The sequence below is a fragment of the Pseudonaja textilis genome, chromosome 1, assembly GCF_049901715.1.
Source record: "Pseudonaja textilis isolate UNSWEBS1 chromosome 1, rPseTex1.2, whole genome shotgun sequence".
NCBI classification, from domain to species: domain Eukaryota; kingdom Metazoa; phylum Chordata; class Lepidosauria; order Squamata; family Elapidae; genus Pseudonaja; species Pseudonaja textilis.
Window position 1 is genome coordinate 292,914,453 of NC_141990.1, and position 17,485 is coordinate 292,931,937.

The 17,485-nt window shown below is 40.1% G+C and overlaps 1 protein-coding gene across 2 annotated transcripts in view; it reads right to left on the reverse strand.

The window, feature by feature from the left end:
- ITPK1 (inositol-tetrakisphosphate 1-kinase) overlaps positions 1 to 17,485 on the reverse strand; it is a 129,485-nt gene that overhangs the window by 76,485 nt on the left and 35,515 nt on the right. For both annotated transcript variants that reach the window (XM_026713311.2, XM_026713303.2), the window contains exon 2: positions 15,840 to 15,864. In XM_026713311.2, the coding sequence (XP_026569096.1) occupies positions 15,840 to 15,864 (25 nt within the window). The remainder of the gene's footprint in view (positions 1 to 15,839; positions 15,865 to 17,485) is intronic.

A 17,485-nucleotide genomic window follows, 5' to 3' on the forward strand; every position in this document is an offset into this window, starting at 1 on the left:
TATTATTATTATTATTATTGACAATCTTAAGTCCAGCTTTATTTTATGCTTGTTTATTGCCAAAATATTTTAGTCCAATTTAGTTAAATCTTTAGTTCCGGCTTCTTCCTTTCCTGGTTCCAAGCCCCGCTTAGCTGTCAGAAATACTTTCTTATTTTTTTCCTGTACCTTTGTAATTTCGCCGTTCACTTTTCTTTTCTTAAAAATTCCATGTTACCTTAATCCTGGGGTACTTTTGTTTAGTTGTATCACCCAATTGTCCCGGTTCAGATGTTATCCCCCTCTTTCTTCCCTCCTGCACAAATCTTAATCCAGCTGAGTCCTCCTCTTCGGGGTGGCCATTTTAAACCACTGCTACAGTCATGTTTGGGGGAAAAAATACCAAGCCCAGGAGGGGAGATGCGGCTCCCCTCAACCTGGCTTGCAGCTTCCCCTTACTCCACCGCTCCTCCAAGGCAGCTTCAGCTCCTAATCGTAATGATCGGGGCTCTCCAATGAAAGAGCACAGACCATAGCTACAGAGAGATGTGATCTACGGTCTGTCAGCAAGGAGGCTCCGCATTCTTCCTGGCCCAATTTTTGTACAGCTTTTTACTTAGTATATTGCTTCTCTTATTACTGAAGAGCCATGACCCGAAAATTACAAAAGGCTTCTCTCAGTGTAATCTTATACCCACACAAAAATTTAATCCTGTACCTATTCAAAGAGATCCACTGTGAGGGAAGCAAGTAAAGGATTGTACTTCTTGTAACGCTCAGGGTTTTAGAAAAGTATTTAGACATTCACTTGTAAAAAAAAGAAATACCCAACATTAATACCTTGAGGAATTCTAAAACTGACTTGAATCACATGATACATTAAACAAATGACAACATGGCTTAGAGAAATATGTGAACTCAGACGATTTGTCAAGTTCTGTTAAAATTCTGGATGGTCAAAGAATTATTACATTATTACATTGCATTGTAATGTGGTTTGGTGACTTTTGTATAGTGCATTGTAAAAATGCAGTTACACTGATTCATGTATCATAGCATTTAGTTTAATACACTGCTAAAAAAATAAATAAAGGGAACACTTAAACAACACAATATAACTCCAAGTCAATCACGCTTCTGTGAAATCAAACTGTCCACTTAGGTAGCAACACTGATTGACAATCAATTTCACATGCTGTTGTGCAAATGGAATAGACAACAAACAGGTGGAAAGCATAGGCAGTTACCAATAAAGGAGTGGTTCTGCAGGTGGTGACCACAGACCACTTCTCAGTTCCTATTCTTTCTGGCTGATGGTTTGGTCACTTTTGAATGCTGGCGGTGCTTTCACTCTAGTGGTAGCATGAGACGGAGTCCACAACCCACACAAGTGGCTCAGGTAATGCAGCTCATCCAGGATGGCACATCAGTGCGAGCTGTGGCAAGAAGGTTTGCTGTGTCTGTCAGCATAGTGTCCAGAGCATGGAGGCACTACCAGGAGACAGGCCAGTACATCAGGGGACGTGGAGGAGGCAGTAGGACGGCAACAACCCAGCATCAGGACTGCTACCTCCGTCTTTGTGCAAGGAGGGACAGGAGGAGCACTGCCAGAGCCCTGCAAAATGACCTCCAGTGGGCCACAAATGTGCATGTGGCTGCTCAAACAGTCAGAAACAGACTCCATGAGGGTGGTATGAAGGCCCGACGTCCACAGGTGGGGGTTGTGCTTACAGCCCAACACCATGCAGGACGTTTGGCATTTGCCAGAGAACACCAAAATTGGCGAATTCGCCACTGGTGCCCTGTGCTCTTCACAGACGAAAGCAGGTTCACACTGAGCACATGTGACAGCCTCATTTTGACTTGTTTTAAGGACATTATATCAAAGTTGGATCAGCCTGTAGTGTTTTTTTTTCCACTTTAATTTTGAGTGTAACTCCCATCAAAGTTGGATCAGCCTATAGTGTTTTTTTCCACTTTAATTTTGAGTGTAACTCCAAATCCAGACCTCCATGGGTTGCTAAATTTGATTTCCATTGATAATTTTTGTGTGATTTTGTTGTCAGCACATTCAACTATGTAATGAACAAAGTATTTAATAAGAATATTTCATTCATTCAGATCTAGGATGTCTTATTTTTGTGTTCCCTTTATTTTTCTGAGCAGTGTACATTTAGATCACATAAGGTATGACTATAGAGGGAAGAGGGGTGCAGATCAGTGGTTAAAGACCTTGAGCTTGTAAGCTGGAAAGCAGATGGCCCAGGTTCAAGACCCAAGTGCCGCATGATAGGAGGATTTTAAAACTTTAAATAGATTTTAAAATTTGTCATAACTTGGAATGGTCATGTGTCAAAGACTACCAGTACTTTGCTTTAAAAGCCTCCCCCAAACCAGCATCTTCCAAATATCCTGGTCTCTTTGCAAGCACAGTTGAATAATGAAAACCGTATGCCAGTTTTTTGGGGATAGTGATTCTGAAAATTTGTGAAGGGCACATTTATAAAATCAAAGTTATAAGAGATTGGCCTCAATCTCAAAAGTATTGTCAAGAAAGCCACAGGCATTAAAATGTAAAGAAAAAAAATTGCCAGAAGATGAATTTCTTGAGGTTAATTTTTAAGATCTCAGTGGAACTTTTGCATAACAAGTACATTGTGTAAATATACATAATATTGACATGGCACTTGTGCTGTATGGCATATCAGTTTCCAAAAATTAAAAGGGCCAACTACCTGGTGAGCATACTGTTAATCTTCATCCACAAGTGTACAGTATATGTTGTGTGTGTATGTGTGTGTGTGTATCTGGCTTTACTTCATTTTCTTATTTATTGTTTAAGTAGTTTTGGTTTCATTGCAATAGTTTTAAAACTTTACTCTTCTTATTTTGGGCTTCTCTGAGAGGAAAAGCAGTATACAAAATAGATATTTTACATTATTTTTTTCCAAGTTTACCACTGGAAATGTCATCTGGCATTTTGAGTTCTGGGACTTCAGGATGTAATACACAAGCAACTATTATTAACATTTCCAATATATCACTTGCGAGAATTATTTTAAAACAAAATATTTTTGTGTAGACTCTGTAGTGTCTCAATTTATAATTTGCTTTCTCCATCTATCTGAAATGAAAGTTTTTAAACTAAGATAAATAAGCAAAGAGAGAATTTAACAGACTGTAGCTATTTATATTTTCCTATATTATGTATATGTGGGCATATTTATACACACATATACATATGTATGTAAATATGTTGAAGAGTCAATGTAGTGTAATGATTAAATAGATGAATGAGGAGTGGAAAAATCAGATTCTAGTCCTCTTTTAGGCATATACGCTGATTGGATGACTTTGGATCAGTTACTCTTACTCAGCTGTACATCAGACAAGTGAAAAGCATCTGTTTACCAACCTGCACTGGACATTGTGATAAAATGGAGTATATAACTTTCAATGAGGAGAAATTCACCCTGCAGCTGATTGAGTCAGGCTAATAATGTTTAATATTTGTACTGCTGCTTGTACTGCTTTGCATAAACTTAACAAAATCAATGAACTTATTCCATATCCTGAAGCACTAGGTAAGTATTTGAGAGCTCTATAAGAAATACTGGAACACTATTATATGCTTATTAATTTCCCCTTAAGTGTAATGAAACTTGAGTCACAACGCACAAACAAAACGTGCCTTTGTATGGAGCTGCTAGAGTGAAAGAACATAAATATTACCCTTTTCCTGGTTCTACAGAATCAGATCTCCAACATCATTTAAGCCTTGCTCAGCTTGCTTGGAGGGCTTCCAGTTTAGCCTTCATGTATATGTTATTGAGTATTTATTTTATAAGCTCACTTTCCTTGGGTATATTCCTTAATCTACTAATGTTTCACATAAAAATAACCCCCTCAATATTTCAGAAAAACAAGCGTTGCCTAGGAACAATTACTGCAAACTATTTTCAGCAGTATTTTACTTAGGCTAAAGACAAATGTAGTTTTTTGTAGCATTGTGATGAATCCAGCTGTTTCAAAACTGAAGGGAACTTTTCCTCCTGTTCCTATTTCAAAGTGGTAATTTAAGAAAATACCTACAAACTTGTAATTTTGTCATGACACTATAAAACTATATATTTAAAAACATATTCATTCCCTTTTCTATTAAACTTTTTCTGCACTACACATGACATTATATAAGTACATTACAAAGAACTACAAAGCAACAGGCAATTGAGTTTAAAATCCTCTATCATTGCAGGAACACAAATTAAAGGGCCTCGTACAGATGGGGCTCTTTCTTCCGTTTGAAACCCTCCAGGGAAAGAAGAACTCACTGATCTCTGGGTAACTGTCTTCATTTTTGAACTGCTTATTACTTTGAAAAGTTATTTCTAATGATTAATCAAAATTTGCCTTCTTGTAGCTCAGGCCTGTCAAACTGGCGGCCCATGGGCTGGATACGGCCCACACAAACCATGCCCACCCCAGCTCCGCAAAGGCAAAAAACATTGCAATTCATCACAATATGGCCCACGACATGAGCAAATTTAACACCCCTGACATTGTAGCTTAACTTAATTAATTAGTACATGTCCTGTCCTTAGAACAGATTTGAACTTCTCTTGTTAGACTTCCTTTCAGGTACCTGAAAAGTTTTGTCATATCTCCCTTCAACTTCTTAAGGAAAAACATGGCCAGCTCTTTTAACTTCTCTACATAGGACTTCACATTCTTCACACCCTTCTCTGAACCTATTCCAGTTTGTCTTAATCTGTAATGTTGGGAATTGAACACAATACTTAACACGAGGCTAGATTAACAGTGTAAACCAGAATTATTTCTGTAATTTAGAAACTATACATTTTCTGATGTTGCCTAATATTGCATTAAACTTTTTTGTAGCCATGACACATTGTTGACTTATATTCACTTATATTCAGATAATTTTCACTAGTATTATCTCCAAGTCACATTTAGGTAGTCCTCAACATACAACTATTTAGTTAGCATCAATTTGAAGATGCAGTGGCACTAAAAAAAGTGTCTTACAGCCAGTTCTCACAGTTATGACCATTGTAGCATATCCATGGTCACATGATCAAAATTTGAACACTTGGCAACCAGGATGTATTCATGATGGTTATAGTATCCTAGTATCCTAGGGTCATGTAATTGCTATCTGTGACCTTCCCAGCTGGCTTCAATAAGCAAAGTCATTGGGGAAGATTGTAATTAACTTACAACCAGGATGATTTACTTAACTGTGGCAAAAAAGGTCATAGAATAAGACAAAACTCACCTAAACACCAACTCACTTTGCAACAAAAGTTCCAGTCTTGATTGTAATCGTAAGGCAAGGACTACCCATATCCCTTATTTTATATCCAAGCATGTGATTACTGTTTCTTAACCAGAAATGCTTGCATATGTCTTTCTTGAATTGTATAATTTTCTATCCATTTTTCTAATCAATCAAAACTAGAAAATGCTCTCTCTCTCAGAATATATTCCTTGCAATTAGCAGAAGAGAACTTTTCCATCATTTGTAGCAAAGCACAGCCTCTTAGTAATTTTCCCAAATCCTGCCTTACCACCAGGTCTCGTTTAATTCCACTAGCAAACTCCTACTTGTATTCCTTTCTCATTTATAGTGCTTAACCCAGCTGTTTTATATTCCTTCTATATCTCTGCTTAATTATCAGGACACATTCAAATACATGCAACAAGCAATTAACAGTTCTCAGGATATACTTCTTGCAATCAGCAACTATTCACAGCTGAACAAATACTTCCTCAGAAGTATTTTTTTCTTCCATTCAGTCGTGACTGATTTCTCAGAAACTGCCTGGACAAGGCCTGCAGTTTTCTTGGCAATTTTAGAATTGATTTGCCATTGTCTCCTTCCTAGGGCTGGCCTGAGATCGCTCAGTTGGCTTTGTGCCTAAGACTAGAACTTTCAATGTCCTATTTTCTAGGCGATGGTTTAATTGCACTTTCTCTGTTCAATCTCTTACCATTGGCTCCTCTTCCTGTTGGGATCCATGTAGAGTCTTGCGAGACTTATTCACTATTATTAACACGACTACTCTTCTGTACAACAAGGCTGCATTTTAAACAAATTCAAAATATGATACAGGAATGCCCTTGCCAGGGCTTTTTCATATATGACAAGCACAAATAATTGAAAATCTCTATTCTTATTGCTTTCTTAATGGGCAGTTGTCCATAATTTCTCAGGTTACTGTCCTTAACTGGAATTCCAGTTTACAATTGGCTGCTCTTTTTTTAAAAAATATTTCTAAAAAGGAGGATGCACACATATTTGATTCTTCTTTGGCTATGTCTAAATTCTAAGTTCTCAGGCATAGAGGCTTATTTAGTCCCTCTTCCGTGATCCTATCCTGTGACCAAATTTTTATTTGGTTCCTATTCTGCAGCATCAAATATTTTTTTAATCAAGAGTTTATTTTAGCATGTTAAATGTTTCTGTTCTTTGATCGACGTAACCCCTGAAATGTTGCTCAACTTAAAAAGGTTTAAAGATTCCCGCTGTTCAGTTGTGACCAACTCAAGGGGGTGGTGCAACATTCTCAGCTGAGGGAACCTCTGAGAGACACTTCCATCAGCCAGCATGAAACTACGGAACACAGTAACTGGGCGTTGGTCTTACCTAACACGCCATTTCTAGTCGAGCTGCGAGGATCATCCAGAGAGTGGGAGGTGCTCCAGTCTGCGTCTGTGTAGGCTGAGCTTAATTACTGAGGAACGCTCCGCCCTCTATCACGTGGTCCCTTGCAGCGTTCCCCAGTTTATGCAAAGTCGAGAGAGGAGGAAAGTCGTCTAACTCTCATCTAACTAGACTTAAGGTATCATTGGCTGAAACAAGGTTCCCCCAAACCGAAAAAAATAAAAAAGGGTGGGGCTGGATGATCCTCGCAGCTCGACTAGAAATGGCGTGTCAGGTAAGACCAACGCCCATTCTCCCTCGAGCTGCTCGGATCATCCAGAGAGTGGGACATACCAAAACTTGGCTGTCCTACGGGAGGGAATCCGTCTGGGGTGGAAGCTCCCCTGGGTCCTCGATGACCCGCTGGAGGACTCGTCTGCCAAACGAAGCCTCCGCTGACGCAAAGATGTCAATCTTATAGTGCCTAATGAAAGGGGAGGGGGAAGCCCAGGTGGCGGCCCGACAAATGTCTGAAATTGGAGCTTGGGTAGCCCAGGCCGCTGAAGTGGCCGCACTTCTGGTGGAATGTGCGGTGACCCCACTGGGAACTGGTAAGGCCTGAGACGAATAAGCCTTGGCAATGGTGGCTCTGATCCATCGCCCGATGGTGGAAGGGGACACCTTGTGGCCTAATGACTTGGGCTGGAAGGAAAGAAATAAGGACTCGGACCTTCTAAAGGGTTGCGTGCGATTAATGTAGATGCAGAGGGCCCGCCTCACATCTAGGGTGTGCCATCGTTTCTCCCTCTCCCGCGAAGGATTGGGACAAAAGTTCGGGAGTGTGAGCTCCTGCGCCCTGTGAAAGGCTGAATTGACTTTGGGCAAGAAGGTCGGGTCGGGGCGTAGGACCACCCGATCAGAGTGGAAGATACAAAGGTCCTTTCTCACCGAAAGGGCAGCAATCTCTGAAATTCAGCGAGCCGAGGTAACTGCCACCAGGAACACTACCTTAAAGGTCAAAGTTTGGAGAGAGGATTCTCTAATAGGCTCGAAGGGAGGCTTAGTTAGGGCCACCAGGACCTTGTTAAGATCCCAAGTGGGGTACCGGTGCACGACAGGGGGACGGAGGTTAGTGGCTCCCCTGAAGAAGGCCCTGATACGGGGATGGTGAGAAAGGGGACCCAGGTTGTCGCCAGAAATGACAGTCGAGAGGGCCGCTACCTGGCATCTCAAAGTGTTAGGTGAAAGACCTTTTTTGAGCCCGTCCTGGAGGAAGTTCAAAATTTGGGCAACCGAAGGCGAGAGCGGGTTGACCAGGGAGGAAACTGCAGAAACTGACCCAGGTGGCATTGTATATTCGGTTGGTTGAAGGCCGTCTGGCAGCCAGGATGGTGTTAATAACCTGGTCAGATAAATTCTCCTTCCTCAACTTTTCCCGCTCAACCTCCAAACGGTTAACTGGAGCCATTGGGGCTCCGGATGCTGAATGGGCCCCTGGGAGAGGGAGATCCTGTCCGGAGGGATTCTCCAGGAGGAGACACTGATAGGTTGCGGAGGTCCACAAACCACGGCCGTCTGGGCCAATGGGGGGCCACTAGGATCAGTTCTGCCTCCTCCTGGATCAGTTTCTGAATGACTCTGGGGAGCAGAGCTAGCGGGGGGAAGGCATACAGGAGTCCCATGGGCCACGGACAGCGAAGGGCGTCGTGATTCTCGGCCCCGGGGGAAGGGAATCTGGAGAAGAACCGAGGGAGTTGGGTGTTGAGGGAGGATGCAAAGAGATCCACTGATGGGAGGCCGAAGATCATGGTCGCCTCCCTGAAAAGGGATGGATGGATGCGCCACTCGGACTGGTCCACGGTGGCCCTGCTCAACCAGTCCGCTTGGGTGTTTGAGGCCCCCGAAATGTGTTCCGCTTTGATCGAGAGGAGGTGATGCTCTGCCCAACGGCAGAGTCTTTCGGCCTCCCTCATCAACCGGATAGACTGGGTACCGCCTTGCCTGTTGACATGGGCCTTGGCGGTGACGTTGTCCGTGAGAATAAGGACGTGCCGCCCGCATACCTGAGGCAGGAAGTGGCGCAGGGCCAGGTGGATGGTGTGGAGCTCCAGTCAGTTTATGCTGCATACCCGCTCTGCTTGGGACCATTTGCCCTGCATTGTAAGGGGCTGGATGTGAGCGCCCCAGCCATTCAGGCTGGCGTCTGTGGTGATGATGAGACGCTGAGGTTCTTTGAAATGATGACCCCTGTTGATGGCAGGGTTGGTCCACCAGAGGACCTTTGGAGGTACCTTGATGGTGGATTTTGAATTGCTTCTGCCCGACCTTTGAAACGGGAGCAGGAGCCACTGCAGGGACCTGGTATGTAAACGGGCCCAAGGAATAATAGAGATGCATGAAACCATTTTTTCCCAGTAATTTAGACAATTCTAATAGAGAAGCCCTCTTTGATTGTCGAATAACATGAATAGAGTTTTGAATACTCAGGAGCCTTTCCAGAGAAAGGAACACTTTCCCCTGCACCGTGTCAATAATGGCCCCCAAGTGGGCAATTCGGGTAGAAGGGACCAATTGGCTCTTTTTTTGGTTGACTAGAAACCCATGGGCCTGGAGTGCAGAGAGGGTGATCTTGGTGTCCTTTTCTGCCTGGGATTCTGAGTGGGACAGGATGAGGATGTCATCCAGGTAACAATGGAGCCGGACCGGGTGGTCCCTTAAGTGAGCCGCCAAGGCCGCGAGGATCTTAGTAAAAACTCTAGGAGCGGAAGCTAACCCAGAGGGAAGGGCCACATACTGGAAATGATGATGATTGTAACAGAATCTGAGGAATTTAGAGTGGGAGGGCCGAATTGGGATGTGGAGGTATGCCTCAGAGAGGTCTATAGAAGAGAGCCAATCTCCTTGCCTGGTGCTCAGCAAGATGGATTGAAGGGTGTGCATTTTGAATTTACGGAGGGTTAGGTAGCGATTGAGCCATTTGAGATCCAGGATAGCCCTCCACCCCTCCAAGGATTTGGGAACCACAAAGAGGTAGGAGTAGAAGCCCTGACCTCGTTGAGAGGGGGGGACTGGCTGGATGGCCTGGATGGAGAGTAAATGGTGGATGGCAGAGTCCATCAAATTGCGTTTGGAGGGGTCCCTAGAGGGAGGAGATGTCATGAAAAATATAATCAAAAATTCTGTATTGCAACAGTTATAGACTTCTATTATACAGAATATATACTATCAGGATATGGATCCAGGAAAAAACACACTGCTGAGGCAGTAATGAGAAGCTATATCTCTCTAAGCAAATCTGAGAGAGAATAAACACCAATTGAATGAGATTGGATCACCAATGTAAAAAATATGAAGATATCCTGTATTAAAGAGTGACTCAGAGACAACCTAGCAGTTGTGGTAGAAAAAGAAGAGCCAATTAGTCAAATTAATGCCAGGAATAATAGGCCTCAGGCAGCTTGCCCCCCCCCCCCCCAGGGAGGGAGTGGCTGCACTTGCTTCCACGCCCTGAGCTCTGCTGCGGGAGCCAACACTTTCACCACCAGTAAATATAATTTGATGCTTCTTCCCTTTTTGAAGGAGAGAGAGGAGCCCTACTAGGCCTGGAAGCCTGAGGCAAGGGCTAGCAGATCGTTGCAGCAAAATGGAGGCCACAAAATGGCGCCCGGCCACGAGGCGACGCCCAAAATGGCGGCCACCTGGGGATCGATGCAAAAAATGAAATGGGCTGCTCAGGGCGGAGGAGTCCTGCGAGCCACGAGGGCGAGGACGCTAAAATCGCCTCTACCAGGGAGATTGGCGTTAAATGGGGGGAAAACCAGTATCGTAATGAATCCGGACCGTTATAGGCAGCACAAGGACGACAAGGCAGGAACAGAGAAGAGAAACGGCAGAGGGCGGTGGGGGGGGGTTAGCGCTAAAGCGCTAAGCCGCCCACTCAGCCCCCTGGGGGCAAAAAACGCACACCCCTGGATCCCAAGGCACCCTCAGATGCGCAGAGGCTAAGGAAAGTAGAGAACTGGGAATCAAACCTGAGATTATTATTATCCTGCTTGAATCAGCCAAGAGTGAGAAGCACAATCAAAACACACAGCCTAACTCTGCGAAGGCTGAGCATAAACTGGGGAACGCTGCAAGGGACCACGTGATAGAGGGCGGAGCGTTCCTCAGTAATTAAGCTCAGCCTACACAGACGCAGACTGGAGCACCTCCCACTCTCTGGATGATCCGAGCAGCTCGAGGGAGAATTTCCCATCAGAGTGCTACATATTTACAGTATCTACTTTGTCATGTTTTCAGACTGCTAGAATAGATTGTCAAAAGCCGAGGTGGGTAATGGGAACTCACCCCGTCACACAATCTCGGCTCTCAAAACCTGGACTATCGGTTTTCCAACTGACAAGCTCAGCATCTTTAAACACTGAGCCATACAAACTGCAATTCATCAAGAACTAAAAAACAAATAGGTCTCATACTTTTCTACTTGCTACAGTTATTTTTAGTTTGTTTCTTTACATTGTATGCTTTATGATTTAATCTTTATTTTGTTAATCACTTAGGGAAAATGACTCATACCAGCAATATGAGAATTTTATCAGGCTTAGCTCAATAGTATATAACACTGGAAAGAAGAATTAAAAGCAACCCTGCTGGTTAATACAATCAGTTCATTAAATATTTAGGATATTTAGCATTGCCATTTTCCTTATTAGTATAAGGAAAAAAGATAAACATTTATAAATTTCACCTAGCTAAAGATTTGTCCATTTTCAGAAATAAGAGTTTCAGTTAAATCTCTTAAGTGTATATATTTTTACCTTCATTTTTTTTCATAGCAATCGGAATAGTTCCGCAGCAAAGAAGTGACATCTTCAAGTACAACCTACTGATTTAATGCTACAGATTTATCAAACTTTGCTATGTCTCCCAAAAAATATTTTGCAGAAAGAAGCAAATATATAACCAGCACTATAGCTAGTTCCCTATTTCAAAGGTCTGATATGAATGCGTAATCTTTTTGCTATTAAGTAACAGAATGCTTAATTAGCAAAATTATACACAAAAATGGAGGACAGTTCACAAAAGCTGCAATAGCAAGCACATCAGAGAGGACAGTATCAAGTCAAGGTTAAAGACAAAATACATTTGGAAAAGTACAATGTTCTCTTGGACATAATCTGCTAGTTTAGATTAAATCACAACAACAACTTTGCATAACGAAGTTATCAGTAAATGTAAGGGCTTTTCCTCTGTACAGAAGGAATGAAAGAACATAAAGTCCCCCCCGTTATAAAGGAAAGCCATTATTTTTTATGGTTTTATATAGGATCTATCCATGCTGTTTTACTGCTTACCATGCTCTCAGAATCCATCAACATGGCAGAATTTAAGATTTGATTTCCAATTTACTGTGCTTTGATTTCCATGAAAACACAATTCAAAGTCCACTAATGCAGGGGTCCTAACCTCCTGGCTGTGGCCTATTCGGAATTGGGCCATGTGAGTGCCTGGCTGGAGTGTGTATATGCGTGCTCAACTTGTGCAAGGGGCAGACCAGTGGGCACACAGCCCAGTTCCCCTCTCTCCCCACCAGCCAGGCCGACAAACCACAAAGGTTGGGAGACAGCTTCATGAATGGAATAGCATTGGGTTTAGTGTATTCTAGAGAATAACAAGGATAAGGAAAAATTATTTTGGCTGTGCATATGAAATAAAAACATAGCAAAAGACAATGCAATGCATTTGTTTTCATATACACTAATCTAGGGCCTTACTCTCTAAGAAAAGTTTCAGATTGATGGTTTACCTAATCTTAACAGAACTTGATTTAATATTACCTGGATCAGCTAAAATATAGAATGTTGAAAAGGTATTATTCTATTATTTGTGAATTGACATTTTAAACCAAATCTTCAGATTATTTCTGGCAGACTACAGCTTCAGAAGAACTTATTAACCACCAACGCTGATGAAGTGAGAAGGAGAGAGAAATTAGTACCTTTCTTCTGCAAATGTATTTCAAAGCTCACGTTCCAAAACCCAACTAAATATTAAATAGAATATTTTAAAAGATCTTCTATTCTACCAGCTATTTCAGACTCAATAAACTTATTATAACTTCTATTTCTTTGTACTCAAAACTGAATTTCCAAACTTCATATAAGCTTCATATATTAATGTATATTTGTGTTTATTATGAAAGGACAAAATACTTTTTGACAAATATGATCCCTATCTTGATTTTTTCATATAAAGTACTATCGTTTTTAGCTAGTCTATACAGATCATTTCCTAAGTACATATTCCAGTTTAAGAATACACGATCATGTCATATTAAGCAATGTTTGCTTGGGCACCAAAATATATTCATCCATCCTATAGTTTGTAAACCATGCTTTGTTTCTTGAGATAGGTTCAGACATTACACTAATTAAGAAAAGGAAAACAATGCCTGAAAGAGTTTAAGGCTGCAATTGGCTGTTTTAGTTGCTGCTAAATAAGAATCCCTGCATATTTGCAATTCTTGTTATAGGAATAACTGCCATTAATAAGTTTTGACCTGTATTATGAAGGAGCAGCTACTAACAATATTAAATGATCAAGTACCCATCAGAATGATTAAAGTTATAGGTGTAAAATCACACTAAATTATTTTGTCTAGAAATGAAATTTGCTTTCAAGATATTTTATCACATTTTCATTTCTTGGAATGTGTACTGTACCACATTTTGATCACTTTTTAAACAATAGGTTTTCTACCTCTTTAATGGTCTTGGGTGGCTTGCATACTTTTAATCTGATTGCAACTATTATTATATACATCAAGGTCATCAGGGCAACAACTGAAGAAAAAAGATCCTAATGTTCCTTTGACCATAAACTTTCTGGAATTGCATCATTTATATACTTTATTTATATATTTATTTGTTACATTTATTAGCCACATTTTTCACCCTGAGGCTATTATAGGTGGCTTACTACAATAAAAAAGAAAAAATTAAGAGTGTAAACAAAACAGAAGTAAAATAGAACAGTGAAATAAACAATGAAAAAGAAAATAATGAGAATACATCATATGATAATAAAAAATGGTTGGGTGGAGACCAGAAAATGATGGAGTCTGCTATCAATCCAGAGCGGCTTCCAGTTTAGAAGTTTAGTCCTTGTTTAGATCAAGTATGACTATACTTGATATATTTTAAATATTTTTTAAAGGGATTGTATTTCCCCTTTAAATATGAATGTAAAATATGTAAAATACAGAGTTACAGGTCCTTCAACACCCACCCCTTGATCCATACACAACGATCACAAAGGTTGATTTGCTTACAATGGTAATCTGGGCTAGTGCAAGCACTTTAAAGCTGAGTATTCCTCAGTCCTCATTACATGAATACTGTTTTAAATTATTTAATTCAATCTTCCTCAATGTGATACCCCCTCAAGATATAGTGGACTACAATTCCTATCAGGTCCATCCAGCAACCTAACACATATATAAGGTAGGAGGTTGCTGTAAGCAAAAACAAGATGTGCAAACTATTTCTACCTGCAAACTATTTCAATGATTAATTGATTATGCAGATCAGCCATATTTTATTTCCTACATCAAACAGGAATTTTGGGGATTCCTAAAGTAGTTTCTCTGATATCAGATATAAATATAAATATCTCTTCCATATCCCTCTGTAACTATTAGGTATATTTTGAAGCATTAAATGTTCTGGTTTTGAAGGATAAGTATCAGCAGTGCTTCTAATTTGTAGATTACAAAAGGCAAGCTACTTAATTCTTACAGTAAAAGCTATCACTTTCTATTAGTGTCACTGAAAATAAAAACACTGAGGAACTGCCAATCAGAGAAATAAAAGAATGCAGAGAACAGCAACAAAGATGATTAGAGGTCTGGCAGTTAAAACATATGATGAATAGTTGCAGAAACTGGATATATCTTGTCTAATGAAGAGAAGGATGAGGGGTGACATGACAGCAATCTTCCAATATCTGAGGGGCTGAGAGAAGGGGCTGACCTATTCTCCAAAGCACCTGAGGGCAGGATAACAAGTGACAGGTGCAAACCTATCAAAGAGAGATCCAACCTAGAACTAGGCAAAATTTCCTGACAGTGAGAACAATTAATTAGTGGAATGGTTTGGTCTAGAAATTATGGGTGCTTCATCACTGTAGAATTTTAAGGAGAGGCACAGTGAAGGTCTGGAGGTTGTACGGTGCTATGTAAGAAGTGTAGGTTGGGGAAGTTGTGCGAGGATGCCTGAGAGGCACTGCATGAGTCTAGGCGAGAGTAAGATGGTGCTTGAAAGGCATGGTGGTGTCAGAAAGGGTGCACGATGTTACATGAGAAGCATGATTCAGGGCGGGTGCATGACAGTTGATACATAAGGGTAAAACGTTGAGTTGGAAAGGGTGTGGGGGAGTATGAGGGAGCCATGGATTACCTGTTTTAGAATTACAAGGGTTACTACACGGTGTACAAGCCCAATTCCCCTTTTGGTCTCCAATTTGTGCAATAACCATCATTTTTATGGTGGTTGTTAAGTGTATCATGTGGTTGTAACTGACATGAAAAGTTGGAAATTTTGGTCACATGAATCTGAGATGCTACAACCAGTCATAAGCATGAGCCAGTTGCCATGGTTAAAATGCAATTATGTGGCACTTATATATGAGCCAGGAGTTTGCTGCAGCTGCCCAAAAAGCCAATGCATCAAACAGGGGTGGTGGTACAGTGCTTAGAATGAGGTATTGCAAGCTACTTCTGCTGATTGCTTGCTGCCAGCAGTTCAGCAGTTTGATTCTCACCGGCTCAAGGTTGACTCACTCTTCCATCCTTCTGAGATTGGTAAAATGAGGAGCCAGATTGTTGCTGGGGGCAATATGGTGACTCTGTGAACTGCTTAGAGAGGGCTGTAAAACACTGTAAAGCGGTATGTAAGTGCTATTGCTATTTTACAAGGGGCAGAAGTGCTTTACTGGCAATGAAGCACTCCTTCCAAGGCCACTATAACAATTGTTAAATGATTGATCATAAGTTAAGGACTCCCTTTATTCAACGTTTAGTTATTAGAAGTTTTCAAATTATTTTATATTCGTATATTGTAAAGAAAGATCAGAAGAGATTGATGCCATACTAGCATTAACATAATCATTTAAATAGAAATCAACATAATGCACTCACCGGTATAACCTCTATGCCTCTTTTCCTGAGGAAACAAAAGGGAAAAAAAGAAAAAAAATATGTTAGGGAAATACACAACCAGTTAAGTAAAACAATATTTGGAGTGATTTCACCCCTGAATGTTTGAACTTTTAATTCAGCAGAAGAAATCTGATAATTTAAAACTTTTGTGGTACATTTCTATACTATTTACTGATTTGTGAGCAAGTCTATTAAAGTTAATGTCATTTAATTTTGAGCAAAGTAAATATTTGATTAGAAGGCTTCATATTCATCAGAATTACAACTCAAGCATTTTACAATCCCAATTTCCAAAATGAAATATAATAACTACATCAGCATAAAAGCAAAACAACTTTTTTCAACTTCAAGATGTGTTTAAACTACAATTTGGTACTACAATTAGCATAGAATATTTAGTACTATACTATACTACACTGTACTGTATATTATACTTGTATAATTAGTAGACAAAAGGGACAAGAAATCAACCCATGGGCTGCACTTATTAAAGACACAATGTTATTTCCCCTACTTCTACCAAAGGGTATGCTGCTAACATTACCAATATTTAGTTTCTTTGTAAAATTAAGATCTAGCAAATATTAAATTAATGGAGAAGTCAAATCCATCTTCCGTCATGAAAGAATTGGATCATACTAAGTATGATAATTTGAGAACTGAGAAGTGATATATAAATCTACAAAATAAGTATGTTGAACTTTTTAAAAAACTCTATAAAAATATAATTCACGGAGTATCCATTGTAATCATCAGATCCCAAATTCTTTTTTCCTTAAAAAACAGATATCAACTTCAAGAGTTCAGTGTGGTAAATAAAAAATACATCTCCTTTATACAATTTTTACAATTGGAAAATATACTCATGACAATATGAACATTTCTTAGAATTCTTTCAGTGTCTTTTTCTGTTTTCACACACATAAAACCTAAAGGAGAAAATGTATGGTTTTGAAAAAAAAAAGTTGGTAAGAGTGAACAAAATTTTAAAATAGTTATTTAGGCTTAGTCATCCTTTGAATCAGCTTAAAAGTGATGATTCAAATCAAAAACGGGTGCAACTCATTATAGCAGATACATGTATTTCCAGGACTGCAAAGCTTTAACAGAAACCTTGACACACATGAAGCCTCCCTGATGTGGCCACATGATCATGGAAACATACATGGCTGCTTTAATGAGTTGGAGTCAGGTGATGTATTTTATTAGTGGTTCTAAAACATGTCTTTCAAATCAAATTTAAAGCATTGTATAGCCCTATATCTAAACTAATTAAATCCTAATATCTGAGGCATTTAGTTATAATTACGTTAAAAAATTATATTTCATAGATTCTTCCATATATTATCTCAAGCTTATATTTGATATTCCTAAAAAATCAAATTGTCCTTAAGGCAAAAATACAATCAATTCCAGAAATTCATATACTTTCCCAAAAGCAGTTCAAAAGCAACTTAGAAGGAATTTGCAGGAGTTAGTTAAACTGTAAATATCCCATGTTAGAAATATGAAGTGACCAAAGGGAAACAGCAGCATAACTGCCAAAGAATTTGCTCTGGGGAATAGAAAGACACCAACCACAAGTCAGGCAAACTTACTCAGATTTTTTTTTTAATTGCATACTT